Source organism: Chiloscyllium punctatum, chromosome 11 (assembly GCF_047496795.1).
Source record: "Chiloscyllium punctatum isolate Juve2018m chromosome 11, sChiPun1.3, whole genome shotgun sequence".
Lineage (NCBI taxonomy): Eukaryota > Metazoa > Chordata > Chondrichthyes > Orectolobiformes > Hemiscylliidae > Chiloscyllium > Chiloscyllium punctatum.
The window spans coordinates 50,418,204-50,436,063 of record NC_092749.1 but is presented as its reverse complement, the minus strand read 5'-3'; the positions used below and the strand labels follow the sequence as shown (position 1 = coordinate 50,436,063).

General features: G+C 38.7%; 1 protein-coding gene across 1 annotated transcript in view; it reads right to left on the bottom strand.

Annotated features, from left to right (window-relative positions):
- The window catches only part of ush2a (Usher syndrome 2A (autosomal recessive, mild)), a 929,735-nt gene that overhangs the window by 458,486 nt on the left and 453,389 nt on the right, over positions 1-17,860 (bottom strand). Inside the window, 2 exon segments of the mRNA XM_072580162.1 lie at positions 7,191-7,309; positions 11,658-11,774. Of these exon segments, the coding sequence (XP_072436263.1) occupies positions 7,191-7,309; positions 11,658-11,774 (236 nt within the window).

The window sequence follows — 17,860 nt, the reverse complement described above, 5'->3', positions numbered from 1 at the left end:
AATTAACCGCTGCATATGGATATTCTGTTGCTAAAACGATCTAAGAATCTGATTTAACTCATTGCACACTTAAAAACAATCAAATCGCTCTTGTGTCTTTTCAAATTGAAATTCTGTCTTCTGAAATTAGTTCCTAAAATCTAATTTAGCAAAGAGTGTGACAGAATTTTGATGCAAATCGTTCAACTAGTCTATGCAAAGCAGAGATCAACCGGTCTCCTTTTCTGCAACTTTTAAACCTCATTTTAATCCTTTTCATGTTAATAGTGACTAGAATCTTGAACAAGGAAAATAACTAGATAATTAAGTGTAATGAATTTAGGACAGAGAGTAGAAACATTTTTACACAGAGTTTTGAGAATATGGAATGCACTGACATTGTTAATGATCGAAGCAGAGATTATGTCAACTTTAAAAAAAATAGGTTGGAGAGGTTTTTGAAGGAAGAGGCAATAAAGAGGACAGGAGGGGCATATAAAATTAGGATGGTAACTTACATGGAGCAGAAGCAAACTGGATGGGTTTAATGGATTGTTTCTCTGTTTTAATTTCAATGTTGTACTAGCAACTGATGGGAGTTAACAGGAATTTAGGAGATATCGTTGCGGAATTAATCAGAAGAGGGATGGTTGAATGTTACAGTGTAGATCTGGTGCTTAAATCTGTAATAAAAAAAATGGACTGATTAGACCACTTGCACTTTTATTGATTTCAACTTGGAAAAGCTGACCCAAGAACAATCAAAGCACGTTATAAAGCTGATTTATATGAAAACTATAAATTGTTTGTTTTTTACCTCAATGTAATGAATTGGCATAGTTTAACCCCTGCATTAACAGAACTATTGCTATTTATTTATTTTCCTGGGAGGCTGTAACACACCAGAGCAAATCATGCACAACAAAGTCCATGTTGTCAAACGTTATTGTGCTGTAAAATACAATGTTTCAGCGCAAATGAACCTGTAAACCTATTGGAATAAGTTATTTGACATGTGAATGTATTTTGGGGCTTTTATTGCTCGAGGTGTATGTGTTATTTCAAATGATGGCGATGCAAAGTGTTGTATGGAATCACTCAATGTAAAAACAACCCGAAATCGTTAATGGCCATTCACTGACTGTGGAAGGGCTCATGTAAAAATAAAAGGGCTGAATCAGAAATAATTAATGACAGCATTTGTATAATGTATTCAAGGCATACTTTAGTCTCTCACTATATATATAACTAAAATGAAACAGTTACCTTCTTATTATGTCATAAACAGTAAAGCATTACAAAAACATCAAGGCATTTACAATGCCAATGTTCTAAATGAAAACAAAATGCTTTCTTTATTTCCACTATAAGATAAATGAATGGTTTTCCATGCTGAAGAATATATAATGGTTAAAAAGTCACTTTTTTCCTCAAGCTCTACATAAATCACAGAAGTAGTCAATATTTAATAATGCTTGCCTTGGTCTGGAGTCCCTTGATCACCCCTGTCATGTGTAATAGCTCCCTCTCCGATATCTTTGACATAAAAGCCCAGCTTTACTGCAATACTAACATGTAGAGGGTCATTACAGATCGACATTTACCTTAATCTGTGACTGCCAACCATGAACCGATAAATTCCAGCCGATTCCACTGGGAGAAATCAGTAAACTTCTCAGTGGAAAGAAGTGAAAGAAAATTCTGTAGAGAACAGAATCCATTTTCTACAAGCACTGCTCTATAAATGGGTTCTGACTTCTGAAAGTTCTTTTGCTGCTCAGCTTATAACATTTAATACTATTTTGATGATGTGAGGGACGTACTGACAACTGAAGATGACATGAATTACAGTCAAGCAAAAATTTACTGTGCAAAAACAATGCAAGATTAAACACAAGAGTACATGGCTGTTGCATTATTCACCTTGCTACCCTGGCTGAATCTGCTGTTCTGTCATGGGCTTGACCGAAATGTTGCTACTTTTTAAATCGATCATCACTCTCACACCTCATAATCTTACAAGTGCTTCACAGCAGAATATTTCAAAGCATACGGTACAAGTAAAAAGGATGTGCCAGCTTTTGTAAAGGGTCAGTTCAGTCTGATAGTGAATAACAATTAGCCTCTAGTAGGCTTATGCTTCCTTCTCACAGTTATGAAAAAATGAGCACTTAACCATTTAACGGAACACCTTGTTAACATTTAAGCTGCTTTTCTACAAACACCTTAAACGTTGACAAGGTATGCCTTTAAAACTGTTAACTGAGCAAGTCTATCCAAACATCTGAAAAAGAACTGTTATTTTAAGAAATCGTACCTCTGAAAACCATTATGACAATGTTGTGAAATCTTGACTCGGTTGAAGTGTCAGCTTTCAATGTTGTCGTTGTGTCTTCCAGCCCCTTTAATCTGATTTTAATGCCTGGACAATATGTGAAAATAAAAATCTGACTCAATCTTTGTTGCTGTATTTGAATATAACAAAGAAGGAGAATAACAAGGCGGAGTCACCTGAGAGGGACAGTAGGCTCAAAATACTTCAGGTTATTCTGTTTTGTCATTCTCTTCTCCACTCTTCATAAATCATTCCTTGCTGAACTCAGATGAATGATCCTAGCCAATTTTGCCACTTCCCAAGACAGCCAATGGAAGTCAGGTAATAGCATCTATGGGGAGTTGTCCTGCCTTCACTACATGCCTATCCAAGGAATGGCAGAAGCTGATATAAATCTACCTTTCACCAGTCATCTTACTTACTTTCATTTCCTTTCAAGAAATTTGGACATGATAAATATACACATGCTGAAGGGATTTAAATAAATGTTTAAGAATATTTTTCTATTGATGCAAGATAACATCCCTAAAACTTTGCAACATGTGCTTCGATTAATAATGATTTGATAAAATAGGGAAGTTGAATTTTCCAAGCAATTGAGTGAAAATTATTAAGTTGCTAAGTTCAATGTCTTTTCTGTAACCCAAAGGGGATTAGTGTATTAGGTTAGAATACTGTTGTTTGACTTCTAAAATGTGGAAAAATAAGAAGAAAGTCTCCTTTTTGAAGACTTTTAAAGATACTAATTGAAATGAGTTTCAGGCACATCAACCTGGCTCCCAGCAGACATAAATCCACAGCACAAAACTACCTATGATTTGGTACTAATTAGACAATCTCACTCAGAGAGCTTATAAAGAGAGTAGTGTGGGAACCTGAAATGTCACACTGGTATAGAAGAATACATCAAATTACCTACCACAATTAAAGAGATGCACCAGCTTTTTGTAAAGGTCAACTCTGAGAAAGATTCTTCTCAATTATAGTTAAGGTACAATTTTGTGCCTTTGAAGCTGGAGTACTATACTACCTATAGCCACAGTAGCTGTGACAGATGTGTGTTGTCAACTTAGTTCATCTAGTAATGCTTTTCCCCACTGAATTAGAAGTTATGTGTTCAAATCTACTCCAGGATTTTAATGCATAGGCAATTTAGTTCTGAGGCAATAATGCAACACTGCAACATAAAAAAGCTATTCAAGTATTGGAAACAGTGCAGTAAGAGCCATATGTCTGCTTTCTAATATTAGGAATTTAAAATTATGAAGAAAGACTGAGGCAACTTGAGCTTTCAGCCTTTCATCAATGTGCGAGAGGTAAGTAAGTAGTGTCAAAAAAAGTTCATAACTTCAGTTCAAGCAATTAAATGTATGCAAGGGGCTACAGATGAAACTTATAATAATAAAACTACATTTTACTTGATAGCAAAATGATTTCCACATAAACAGTGGTCAACCTGCAGACTGGATTATAAAAATATGCTAGAGTTAAATATCCTGGAACAATTTTTGTTTTTATTTATTCATGGGACTTGATTATCAAATAGCTGGGCCAGCATTTATGGCTGATCCCTAGTTGCCCTTGAGAAGGTGGTGATAAGCTGCCTTACTGAACTAATAGATACCCAACAGGCAGCACAGTGACTCAGTGATTAGCACAGCTCCTCATAGCGCTAGGGACCCCGGTTTGATTCCAGTCTCGGGTAATGTCAATGTGAAGTATAAACATTCTCCCTGTGTCCTGTGGGTTTCTGCTGGGTGCTCTGGTTTCCCCCCACAGCCCAAAGATGTGTAGATTAGGTGAATTGATCATGCTAAATTGTCCTGTACTGTTCAATGATGTGCAGGTTAAGTGGATAAGCCATGATAAATACAGAGTTACGGGGATAAGGTGGGGCTAAGATGGGGTGGGATGGTCTTCAGAGAGTCAGTATGGACCTGATGGGCTGAATGGCCTCTTTCTGCATTGTAGAGATTCTACATTCTAAATACACCTGCAGGAAGGAATTTCCAGAATTTTTCAAACAAAACATTATTTCCAAGTCAGGATTGTGAGTAACTTGAGGGTAAGCCTACAGACGGTGATGTTCCTGTGCATCTGTTGCCCTTGTTCTTCCAGCTGGCAATGGTTGTGGGCTTCGAAGGTGCTGTCTTAGGAACTTCTGTGAATTTCTGCAATGCATCTTGTAGCAGCGGAAGAAGTGAATGTTTGTGGATATGATGCCAATCAAGAGGACTGTTTTGACCCAGGACAATGTCAAGCTTTTTGAGTGTTTTCAAAACTGCAGTCATCCAGGCATGTTGGGAATAAACTATTACCTTTGTGATTGTGCCTGTGGACAGGCTTTGGGGAATCAGGAAGGGTTACTCATTGCAGAATCCCTAATCTTGGGCCTACTCTTGTAGCCACAGTTTTTATATGGCTGGTCTACTTCAGTTTCTCGTCAATGGTACCATTACGATGTTGTTAGTTGGCGATTCAGCAATGATAATGCCATTTGTCAGCCCAAACATGGATATTGCCTAAGTTCTGGTGCATAGTCAAAGAACTGAAATAACTATAGATGCTGAAAATCTGAAACAAAAACAGAAATCGCTAGAAAACCTCAGCAGGTCTGGAAACACTTGTTGAGTGAAATCAGAATTAACATTTTGGGTCCAGTGACCCTTTTTCAGAGCTATCAGAGCTACCAGTCCTGCTGAGACTTTCCAGCAGTTTCTGTTTTTGCTGCTGCAATGGTGTTGGACTTAGACTGCTTCAGTAGCTGAGAAACTATGAATGGCGCTGAAGATTGTGTAATCATAAGTGAACATCCCTACATCTGAACCTTATGATGGAGGGAATTTCTTAGAAGAAACAACTGAAGATGCTTGAGCCAAGGATGATCTCCTGAGAAATACCCTGGAACAAATATGACTGACCTCCAACAATCACAACAATCTTCCTTTCTGCCAGGTATGACTCCAATCAGTGGAGAGTTTTCCTCCAATTCCCATTGACTCCAGTGTTGCCAGGGCTCCTTCATACTACACTTGGTCAAATGCAGGCTTGATGTCAAGGACAGTCACTCTTGCCTCATCTCTGAAATTCAGCTTTTTTGTTCATGTTTGAGCCAAGGGCACAATGAGGTCAGGGGCTGAGTGGCCCTGGCAGAACTCAAACTGAGCAACAGTGGGCTGATTATTGCTAAAGGAAGTGTGCTTGATAGCACTGTTGATGACACCTCCCATCTCTTTACTGACAATACAATTGGTTATTACACTGGATAGACTTCACAGCCATTTTGGAGAGATATGAATGATATGGACCACATTGCTATTCTGTTCTTTCCTTTCTATTAATAGTTTATTATGTTGTGTCACTGTAAGGCATATAGTTAAATTAATGGAATAGTATTTTAAAATAAATACATAGACAGACTATACTCAAAAAGGGTTAGAAATGTTAGCTGCAAACTGATAGGTGTCATCATAAAAATAAAATACTATAGACATTGAAATAACAATTACGAAAGTATTATGAGTGTAATAGATAAATGAGGTGAAGTAGTTACTTGTCTGTGAGCTTTTTTTTATATTATGCTTTAAGGACAGCAAATATGCAACCATAGACTCCTGCAGTTCTCAATCTGTAATTGTTTTTTGAGTGTGTGGTTTCATTGTTTTTGGAGTATTTTTCACAAAATAGATCTTGACTATGTTCCCTGCTTTGTCTATTACAGTATAAGGACAAAATAAATACAGAAAAAGCTATTGAGTCCCTAAACCAAGTTTGTGGGTTTTTTTGAGAGTTAAAAATAATGCTTTTTAAAATTTTGCTGATTTCAGCTGGTGTACAAAACAAGGGTGGAGTTGAAATGTCCAGGGAAGCAGTCTTTATCCCTAAAGAGCATGTACATATAAAAATAAAATTGGAAAGACTCCTTACTCTGGGAGTTTGGGAGATGGTCAATGGGGAGCTACATGAGTTCAGATGTTTTATCTCTAGCACCACTAGTTCCATAAAGATGAAGCATCTCCAGTGGGCTTAAGATTGAAGGCATCATCCCAGCACAATTCCTGGGATTGTTCTCTGCCATTTTTCAGGGTATAATGCATCATTTTCATTTCACCAACCCTCTGATTGAGGATGAAGTTAAAAGAAATAAAGTTTTCAAATCCCTTGGCCCTTCTCATAGCCTTTATCTGCCACAGAATCCTCGACCACTCTCATTGATAAATGTACAGCAACAGTGAAATACCAACATTATTGTCAAATCCATGTTTTCCAGTCAAATCACCAATAGAAGTGTTGATACTTTAAATGTTGTATTGATTGTTTTATTCAACCAAGCGTAACTTCAAAAATAAAGGTTATCATCGAGCAAGCTAACCTATAAAATTCTACGAAGCAATTTTGAGTTACTTTGTCACCATCACTTTTCTGTGTGCTGAAAGTGAAGATGATACTACAGTCATTTTGATCTTTATCAGATTATATTCTCAACTTCAAAAGGAAAGAACCGTCTCATCTTGAGAACTTGTCCATAAAATTTGGAAAAGGTCTTTGCAAGCATTCTGGAATTATTTACGCCTGTGCTTTGTTTTGTGCGATTTAAAGATGATACCATCAACCTCATTTTTATCATATAAAATCAAATTGTCCTAGTGCTTCCTGAAATGATAACATCTGTGACTTTCACCATAAATTACATAATTTCTTTCACTAATAAAAACTTACTCAAAATTGCCTGCATGAGTAACTTGAGTAGAACACAGTGAACATAGTCACAAATCAGGGAGTCATGACTTTTCATTGCCAATTGATAATTTGGATGATCAGAGTCATGGAATTCTCTATTTCAAATCTTTCTGTAATTCAAAATTTGCACACTTACAGAAATATCAATGAGTTAGGAATGCACTCAGCAGCTTTATTCAGTTTTCTGAAATATTCCATGAGAGTTTTAAAAGAACCAATTATGTAGACATTGGCATCGGTAGTTTTACCAATAAACTACCATAAAAATAACTCAGAATAAGTAGAGTGCAAAACTGCATCTCATTGTGCTCAGTCCTTGGCTCTGAAATGAGTGCAAAAGATCAAACTGCATAGAGCTGTGTTTCACAACATAAAATATTTCCAATATAATATTAGCTCAGACATTCCAAGTGGTCCTCTTAAGCAGCCACATAAACCTTCGTGGATGCTAATGAGAGGCCGAATGTTTAACATCTCCTGTTCAAAAGTGATCAGTGACTGAACGTGTCAACTGAAGTGATTGAATTAAGTAGTTCAAATGAAGCAGGCTACCAATAAAAGTATATTTCTGGTTACACTAATGTGCAGACAGTCTGAGAGGGAGTGCCTCTCCTTCCCAGGGACTGCCTGGAGAAAGCTGCTGCATATCCTCCAATTATACTTGAACGTAATCCTCATCACTTGTGCACTGTGCTTCACTGAGTTCATTCAATGCACTAACTGCCCATATGCAGTGGATACATTTCTGATGATGCACTCAAGCTTATGGCCTTTAATTCATGATGTTCTTCATTGAATATGTATATCATCCTCCTTTTGGCCAACTAGAAGATCAGAAGAACACAATTTACAATGTCCGAAAGTACACCATGCTGAGACACATACTTTCATGTGGTTTCACTTTGAAATAATACAGTCTGCAATGTCTGCTTGTGGAAATGGATATTCACAAATAAGGAGAGAAGATCTATGGAATCCAAATGACTGCTAATTTCCAAAAGTGAAACTGTAAATCAAGTTCCATTTCGCCGGAAGAGTACTTGGTATGTGTCTGGAGGAAAAAATGTCAATACCTAGTGATTAGATTTTTTTTTAGATTAGATTAGATTACTTACAGTGTGGAAACAGGCCCTTCGGCCCAACAAGTCCACACCGTCCCGCCGAAACGTACCCACCCATACCCCTACATCTACATCTACCCCTTACCTAACACTACAGGCAATTTAGCATGGCCAATTCACCTAACCTGCACATCTTTGGACTGTGGGAGGAAACCGGAGCACCCGGAGGAAACCCACGCAGACACGGGGAGAACGTGCAAACTCGGGTGCAAACTCTCATCGGAGAACCCGGGTCTCTGGCGCTGTGAGGCAGCAGTGCTAACCACTGTGCCACCGTGCCGCCCATACCGTGATGCCTAATGTAATTTTATGTAACACTAATTGTTTGTTATACTAATTAACAATGGTCAAAACTTTGATGGAGACATACTACTGTGCCCAAGAAAAACATTTAGAAAGGTGAGTGATAAAATGCATGTATTCATTCTTTGTGATGGTGCATCAAGTTGAATGTGAAGTACAATTAAATGGTAACATTGTAAAATTAAACCGCATATATGCACATTTTCTTGCTTTCGTTTTTGTTTGGGTGAGTAAATATCTTCCGTAGGTAAGAGCAGTTACTCATTCTATTAACTCCATTCATTCTTCATAATGAATAGGACATTTTGAGTTGACAGTGTGCAATTTGGAGAATGGCCAATCATGAAGCATTTTTTTTTAGCCTTTCATAATTTAATATTACACAGATTAAATGATTCAATTACTTGCATTTCCTATTGGAAAACCACCATTCCTGAAAGTTACATCTAAAATTGAAAAATTGGACTTCCCTCATGGTTTAGCTGGTTAAGCCGGTATGAGGCTGGTCTCACAGACCAGGAAAATTCAAGGCTTAATTGCTAATCTGTTTTAATTTATCTCAACCAGGGCAACATTTGAGACCATTAATTAGCTTAGCATCCTGGGATTAAGAAGGGGAAAATCAGTATGGGCTCCTGCTCAGGCTTTTCATCAACCCTAATTGAAAAGGCACATCTGTACACGTTGAAAGAATTTTGAATAATTTATCTTCAAAGTTTCCCCAAACTTGAGAAGCTTTTCGAGAGCTATTGAGTAAGTGCAGTGTTGAGAATTGAAACCTGTCTGAGGTACTGGAAGGTAAGTAATGTCTTTGGCACAGTATATTCAACTAAGAGTCAATGCTTAAGCGAAGGAGAGACAATTAGCTCCAAAAGGAAACAAAAACAAATTAAAAATCCGACTTTTAAAGGTACACGACAAATACAAGATCTTAGTTCGACACATCTTATTTATTCAAATTGTATCATGAATATTGCTGAAAAGAGAGACACATTGCAAATGCTTGTCATTTAGAATGCCAAATTTAAATTTATATTACAGAAAAGAAAGGTATTGATTGATTAGTAAGTCAACTAGGATTGGCTGCAATGGTCACCACAGAGAAAGCAACAATAATTGGCCACCCTAAACTCCTGAATAATTCAACAAATAAGGTTTGAACTTAATCCCTTTATATACAGAAATAGGGCTCCCTCATGTGAACGTGTGTCACTACTAGCAAGCAAAAATGATAGATTTTGAGCTCAGTTGATAATCCTCAATTGGTTGTTTGTCAAGTTATTATGACACACAGGATTGTTCAACAAGCGTTGCAGAAATACAAAATCACATCTAACAATAGGTGTTTTGCTTTGTATTTTGTGAACATGGGTGAGTAAACTCTGTATTCTGCCTATCATTAAAAACTGAAGGAACATAGTGGCTGATTAGATCAATTAATTATTGAGACTCTAGGTTTAAGCACCTGGCAATGAAACATCTCTAAATTCATCCAGAATTTATTTAATTATGTGGTAAGCAAAATATAACTTTTGATGGGTGTCATGAATGAATTTCAATGACATGGTGATGCTGAGCATAAAGTGAGCTCCCCATTGATTTGGCTGAGCATATCAAACAGCCCATTCCTTTAATGGTGCATAGTAGATAGAGTGCAGACTGTACTTAATTAATCATGTTTGCAAAACCAAAACACCCACTGCCAAATGTGATTTTATGATTGGATAGTACTTGTTGAACAATCTTGATTATACAAAAAGCTACACTCTTAATAAATCCTAAAATATTCAGTTGAGCTCATAATGTGGATCACTTGTCCTTGCTGGAAATGGCTCACGTTTGTATGTTAGGACTCGTCCTCTCCTCTCAAATGGAGTTTGTTTGAGCTATACACCTTTTGTGAATTACGAGTGAGTTTGGGGAATCTAACATTTCCTGCTTGTTTTTAGATGGCAAAGTCTTGGTCACTCAAATTTACTTGTCAGTCAATATTTTCTCCTGTCTGATAAGTATTTGTGATTGTGTGAATTTTGTTCTGAGTTTGTTCTAAAGAAAAAGAGGAAAAGCTTCAACAACATGTCCTCTGTACTATCAAGTGACTGTTCATATTTATAATTGTTAACTAGCAGTACAGTGTATCATTTTAATTTTCATCCTGATGTCACAAATTATGTTAAACTGTATTTTTTAATAGCCACAAATTTAATCTTTCAATGCTTGCAAGCATGAAAAGAGCTTTGATTTTTCATTGGGAATAATTGTGGGATTAGCAGCATTCTTTGGCAATCATACATGTGCAGCTAAATATGGAAATCAGATATTTGTTTAATTTGTCCTGTTTCTCTGCGAAACGTTTTTTAAAATTGTTTTCACAAGATGTAGATGTCACTGGCTGAGCCAGCATTTATTGTTTAACCCTAGTTGTCTTTTGACAATGTGGTGTTGAGATGCCTTTTGAACTGTTGCAGTCCATTTGTTGTAGCTAGACCCACGATGCATTTCAGGAGGGAGTTGTCGGATTTTCAAAACAACAAGAATGAGGGATGTTGATACATTTTCTAAGCTTTCATTGCTCTGGATCAGTTGTCTGTCAGCAACTCATCTGAATCTAGTTCTCCTGAAAGCTGCCCAGAACCACTGTTCACTTTTCATCCCTTTGTTAAAGATCATCACAATATTTCCTTGGCCAAAAGTCCTGTCATTAAATAGACCTTTAAACAACTATCCCAACATACTTCACTAACAATTTCAGCAATATTTCGACTTCACAATTGAGAATAAAGATCCCATTACACTACTTTGAAGAAGAGCAGAGGAATTAGTCTGCTGTCCTTACCAATATTCATCCCACAATAAATATTCCATAGGCAGATAATCTGGTCAATATCATATGTGAGAGCTTGAAATGCGCAAAATGGCTGCTATTTTCCTACATGTAATAATGATTACACATCAAAAGTACTTAATTGATGGAAACCAAAGTGTAACTTCTTGAGTTTATGGAGTTTGCAATATAAATGCAAATCTTTTTGTCTCTTTGGTTTGCTGTTTGACTGCTCTGGTCTCTTCCTGCTGAGTAAGCTCTCCTATCCATTTCTAGCACCCACTGCAGTTTGAGGCCATGCCTTCTTGAGTGTAGGCTAGTTTTATTTAGTGCTGGTTTCACATGAGAGCCTTACTTGAACGTGCAACCACTCCGTATCAATATAGCACTGTTGCCTCCTAGATTCATGAAAATGAGCAAGCAACACAAGGTTTATTTGCTGACTGCAACATGTTAATTGAGTATCACTAACCTGTGAGAAGAAATTGAAAATTTATTGCTGATTAAATTGGCTCCAGATGCTGTTTTTTTTTAACTTAAGTGCTGTCTTAGTCATGATTGCTTCAATGGTGATGAGTATCATCTCCTCTACAGACTTGAAATTTTGCATATCCCTCTTCAGTTAGATGCTCCCACATCCAGTTTTGGGCCATTCTTCTCTATTACAGAGAGGCAAGTGAGTCAGTAAAGTTGGTGCATTGTGTTTGTGCTTTCTGGCTGTTGTAATTTAATAAATGGCAGTGTGTACAGCCTGGGACACATGGCTTTGGAAATTGATGCAAAGATAAGCCTGTGAAGGTAAGGTAGTTATGAGATTTATGAACAATGCTTTAGAGTGGCACGGTGGCTCAGTGGTTAGCACTGCTGCCTCATAGTGCTAGGGACCTGGATTCGATTCCAGCCTCGGGCGACTGTCTCCGGTTTCCTCCCACACTCCAAAGATGTGCCGGTCAGGTGAATTGGGCCATGCTAAATTGCCCATAGTGATAGGTGTGTGAGTAGGGGAATGGGTCTGGAGGGGGAGGGGGGGGTTACTCTTCGAAGGGTCAGTGTGAACTTGTTGGGCCAAAGGGCCTGTTTCCGTACTGTAGAGAATCTAATCTACTCAATGGGGGATTCGATCGGTGAGTAAGGAAAGCGTGGTTAATTCAGCAATTGTTCACTTTATAAGTATACTGCATTTGAAAAGTCATTATCATTGACCACTTGTGTGAGATTATTGAACATCTATTGACATTGCTGCCAAATCCTCATGGTTACAGTCCTGGCATCAAGAGAGGTGGTTACCTGATTGCACTGACTTTTGAGTCTTCTATATTTGTCTGAAAACCTTTCTTGTCCCCTTAGGCTGTAAGACCTCTATTTTCTCTGCCAATCCCTGCGCTAAGGCCTCTAGTGCTTAATCGGATCAACTTGGTATATGCCTTCTGCCCTGTTGTGCCATCTCAAGGCTATGTCTAGATTGGAGAAGTTGGGACTATTTTTCTTGGAGAAGAGAAGATTCAGAGGATGTTTTAATAAAGTCTTCAAAATCATGAAGAATCTGGGTAGAGTAGACAGTGAAAAATATTTTCACTAGTGGGTGGATTGATTTAAGGTCATAGTTGATAGGAAGGAGAATATTTTAATGCAATAAGGGATGAATAGCCTGGAGGCAGATTCAATTGAAGTGTTCAAGAGGAAATTGAAGTATAATTTTTACAAAAGATGAAATCTGTAGGGAAGATGGCAACGGAATAATAACAGACACATTGTTTCACCATGAATCCAGACACAACTGACCAAATGACTTCCTCTGCACTGGAACAACTATGGATTCTGTTTTATTCTTGCCGAGAGACTCTCTTATCACAAGTTACAGAGTTTCCTACAGCAAGAATGCACATTTCATCTTTGAGAGCTGGCTTTAAGAGTTTCTACCCTTGCTCCACATTGAAGCATGCAGATGCTTTTGGTACAGTTCATGCTGGATTGTACCTCACTGTCAACTAAATTAACAGGAAGCTTGAGGTTTATGATGCTTGCATTGAAAGGCACAGACGCAGCTTAAGGATGCATTGTGATCCCTGTGCTTGTTTACAAGCCTTGTTGAATTTTTAGCCCACTCTATTGACTGGTGACCAATTTCTTTCAAAGCATAAGAAAATATGGAGAAAGATATCACTACTCAAGCATTCCTTCACACACGGTCGAATCCATTGCAATCTACATTATTTTTAGTTAACCTCTTCAGATAATGTTCCACAAATCTTTTTCCCCCCGAAAACTCAAACATAATCAAATGAGACCTCACAATAACTAATTATCCCGTGATTTCCTTTAATCAACATCGACTGATTTGTTTTCCACTGACAAAATTTCCTTGCTCCCAGTAGCACAAGAAAAGTGCTGTTTCATACTCTGCAAACAGGAACAGGAGTCTTTCGAGGCAGATATAAGCTGAATGGAACATCAGCCATACGAATGGTGTATTGTTTTGAATATTACAAAGATCAAACATAATTCATAGAGGCTAATAATGAAATTGTCCATTTATTTTTGATTGTAGTGAGCTGTCTTTGGCTGCAACCATTCAACTACTTGGCTTGGTAACAACATATGATCTATGTTTGAGCAAGTAATGTGTAAACTTGACATCAAAGTTGAAACTGTCCAGAAAATCTGACATAATTGTCACTAAAGGCACCTCTAACTTCCTGCAAAGTCTGGATCTGCCCATCGGAGCCCTGAATGGTAGGTTACAGTAAAAATCTGCATCTAACTTCTACATTTCTACAATTCATAATTATGAATTAAACAATTCATAACAGTAAATTTGTTTAAGGACAACTCAGCAACTTCTAGCACGTAGTCTTGGAAACAGATGTGTCTGTCCAGAGTATGATAAAGTTGTACAAGGAGTTACTAGTCTTGGCTGTGTTCTCTATCTTCATGCCAAAACAGAGACGCTGCAGCAGAATCATATCAACATGGTATATCAGTGGAAAAAAACTCCCATTTTGAATACAAATGGAGAAGCTAGTTCTCTTGGTTATCATGTTTATTCCCATACCAGCAGTATTGCTTGCAATTGATTCCTTGTATACAGAAGTTCAAATACTTTTAACCACTTTATTATAAACAAAGTCATCAAATTAAATCAAGAGAGAAATACAAAGACAATCGGATTTTTATCATGTAACAACAATGAGTAGAATCTTATCCTATGTCGGCAGGTGTAATTTTTGTTGAATTATATGCAGGGTGTTTCTCCATGAGGCCAGCACATTTTCTCATGCTATTATCTCAAACTCCCCATATTAGTTATCCATCATACCCCTACGGCACAACTCCCATCTAATGCCAGTCCAATTCACTCACGAAAGCTGGACAAACTCACCATTGTCAGGATATCTTGCATGTATTGGCAACCTTGGTGTTGGTGCCACCTTTAAAAGGCCATTTATACACTCAGTCCAAAGCCATTGTATGTCTCATGTCATTTACCCTGGACATGGCAAGTAATAGGAAATTGATGGCCCCTTTTATTGATGGGGACCTATTGGTAGATCCTGTTGGATAGAATCATGCGGAGGAATGATATCCTGTTCCCACAGGATTGGCAGAATCATCCCAAATGTCGAAATCATGATGCCCAAATCTCCAGATTGATAATGGAAGCTACCTTAACTTGCTTTGACAGGATCCCCTGATTGAAGAATGCTCCCTTGACTTCACTGAAAACAACCTCCCTTAGACTTTGTGTCTTGGCCCATTTGGCTTGGCTAACAAGTGCTAATTACCATGACAAGCCGCCTGGTTTTGTGGTTATGTTAAAAGATAAGGCAAGTCAAGATTAATATGTGGTGGTTTGCTCTCTCCGGAGGCAAAATGCTAAAAGGCAAGGCAGAAATAAGCATTCAGGAACTTGGAATGTGAGTGAATGAATGTAAGAAATTAAAAGGGCAATGCTAAGATGCTGAGATGCTGAAATCCAGTCTGTGAACTTGGTCTCTATCCTTGTAGCAGCATTGCAGTGAGGCACAATGCATTCCAAAATGCAGCACTTAAGCATGGACACGTACTGTAATTGCACCCTAAACGCACAATCACGTGGAGAGGTTGGCATCAGTTGGATCACCAGCATCCATGAATATGAGATGCATATGCCCAAAGACATTGGCGTTGGGTATCTAGAATGGAGGTCTAGAGGAGCAAACAGAGAGCTGGAGCCCCTGGGAAACCATTGAGAATCTCATGTCAGGAATTTTCAGCATCCATTTTTTATTGGGGTGGCGGCAGAATAGGGAACAGCATATTTCTGAGTTGAGATTAGATAGTAAAAAGGGTGATAATGAATAATAATCCCCATTGGTAGGCCTCACAATTGTGAGAATCTCATCTCGGTGTCTCTAACTCAGTTATAAAATTGACTTGTTGCTCCTGATATTGAGAGAGACATTGCTCGGCTTCTCATATGATTCTCCCAAATTTCTCACCATCACCCATACTGTTTGGGGCCTGGGAAGACCTTTTTGACTGTGGACTGGATGTGGGAAAGACTGGTTCTGCTTGAAACAAATGAAACTGTGAAAGACGATCTAGCAATTTTAAAATACTGGAACTCAGAATGTGCTGTGCCCAAAATGGTGCCTTTTTCAAGCTGTGGGGGAAATTGCTAACTACCTCAAAATCATGGTTGTATGTTCTTAGAAATTTGCTCAGAGACAATCTCTTTCTTGGTATTTCACTTAGGACCTTTTTTTGAGGGGGACAAATGTTTTTAATTCAATACTTTCACCTACTGTCAATAACAATTAATTCCATTGCCTGATGAAAACCTACACCTCCATCTTAAATTTGTTTAATAACACTGCCTCCACTGTCTTTTGAAGCAAAAAGTTCCAAACAGTCACACACCCTCTGAGAGAAAGAAAATCTCATCTCTGTTCAAAAAATGCAACCACTAATTTTAAAGTCGTACTTCTTCATTCTCAACTCACCTACATAATCAATTTCACTTCCATCCAGGGTTGTTGAATAAGCATAATTCTGTCCCATTTATGCTGTAGTTTCCCTCCAGTTGAATGAATGACTAGAAGGTGCTCACCTTCCACCCTACCAACCTTCGCATAAACCAAATCATCTGCCGACATTTCCGCCACCTCTAAACAGACCCCACCACCAGGGATATAGTTACCTCCCCACCCTTTTCCGTCTTCTGCAAAGACTGTTCTCTCCGTGACTACCTGGTCAGGTCCACGCCCCCCTACAACCCACCCTCCCATCCTGGCACTTTCCCCTGCCACTGCAGGAACTGTAAAACTTGCGCCCACACCTCCTCCCTCACCTCTATCCAAGGCCCTACAGGAGCTTTCCACATCCATCAAAGTTTTACTTGCACATCCACTAATATCATTTATTGTATCCGTTGCTTCCGATGCGGTCTCCTCTACATTGGGGAGACTGGGCGCCTCCTAGCAGAGCGCTTTAGGGAACATCTCTAGGACACCAGCACCAATCAACCACACCGCCCCGTGGCCCAACATTTCAACTCCCCCTCCCACTCTGCCGAGGACATGGAGGTCCTGGTCCTCCTTCACTGCCACTCCCTCACCACCAGACGCCTGGAGGAAGAACGCCTCATCTTCCGCCTCGGAACACTTCAACCCCAGGGCATCAATGTGGACTTCAACAGTTTCCTCATTTCCCCTTTCCCCACCTCACCCTAGTTCTAAACTTCCAGCTCAGCACTGTCCCCATGACTTGTCCGGACTTGTCCTACCTGCCTATCTCCTTTTCCACCTATCCACTCCACCCTCTCCTCCCTGACCTATCACCTTCATCCCCTCCCCCACTCACCCATTGTACTCTATGCTACTTTCTCTCCAACCCCACCCTCCTCTAGCTTATCTCTCCACGCTTCAGGCTCACTGCCTTTATTCCTGATGAAGGGCTTTTGCCCGAAATGTCAATTTTGAAGCTCCTTGGATGCTGCCTGAACTGCTGTGCTCTTCCAGCACCACTAATCTAGAAATATAATGGACTATCCATGTTGTTTGGAAGAAACAGGCAAAAATCTGTCATTACAGTCATGACATTAGGATGTGTTAGCACAAAATCAAATGGTGCAGATTCTCTGCCTGCCCAATTTATTCTGCACATGCTACAACTCACTGGGTAATGCACTGGAAATTAAGCCCCTCTATTCCTGCAGTCCTCACAACTATGAAAATTTGATTAAACCATCAAAATGCCCAAATTCACCTTACTGTCTAATTTAGGCTACAAGAATATGCACACCAGAATTTTAATAATAATAAATTGTTTGTTTTTAACAACTGGCAAGAAAGAAACATGAATTAACAGCTGAAGATCAATCACTCAAGACCCTATCTGCAGGCTCCCCTATATCCCAGTTTCCTCCTGGTTTTGTTTGCCAGGGATAATCCTCATGGCTGTCTGACTTCTGCTATTATTTTTCAGAATTGCACATCACTTAACCTATCAATTTGACTGGCTGAGGGATGCAGCTGACCCAACAATACAATAGTGAGACACCTGATAATACGAAGATTG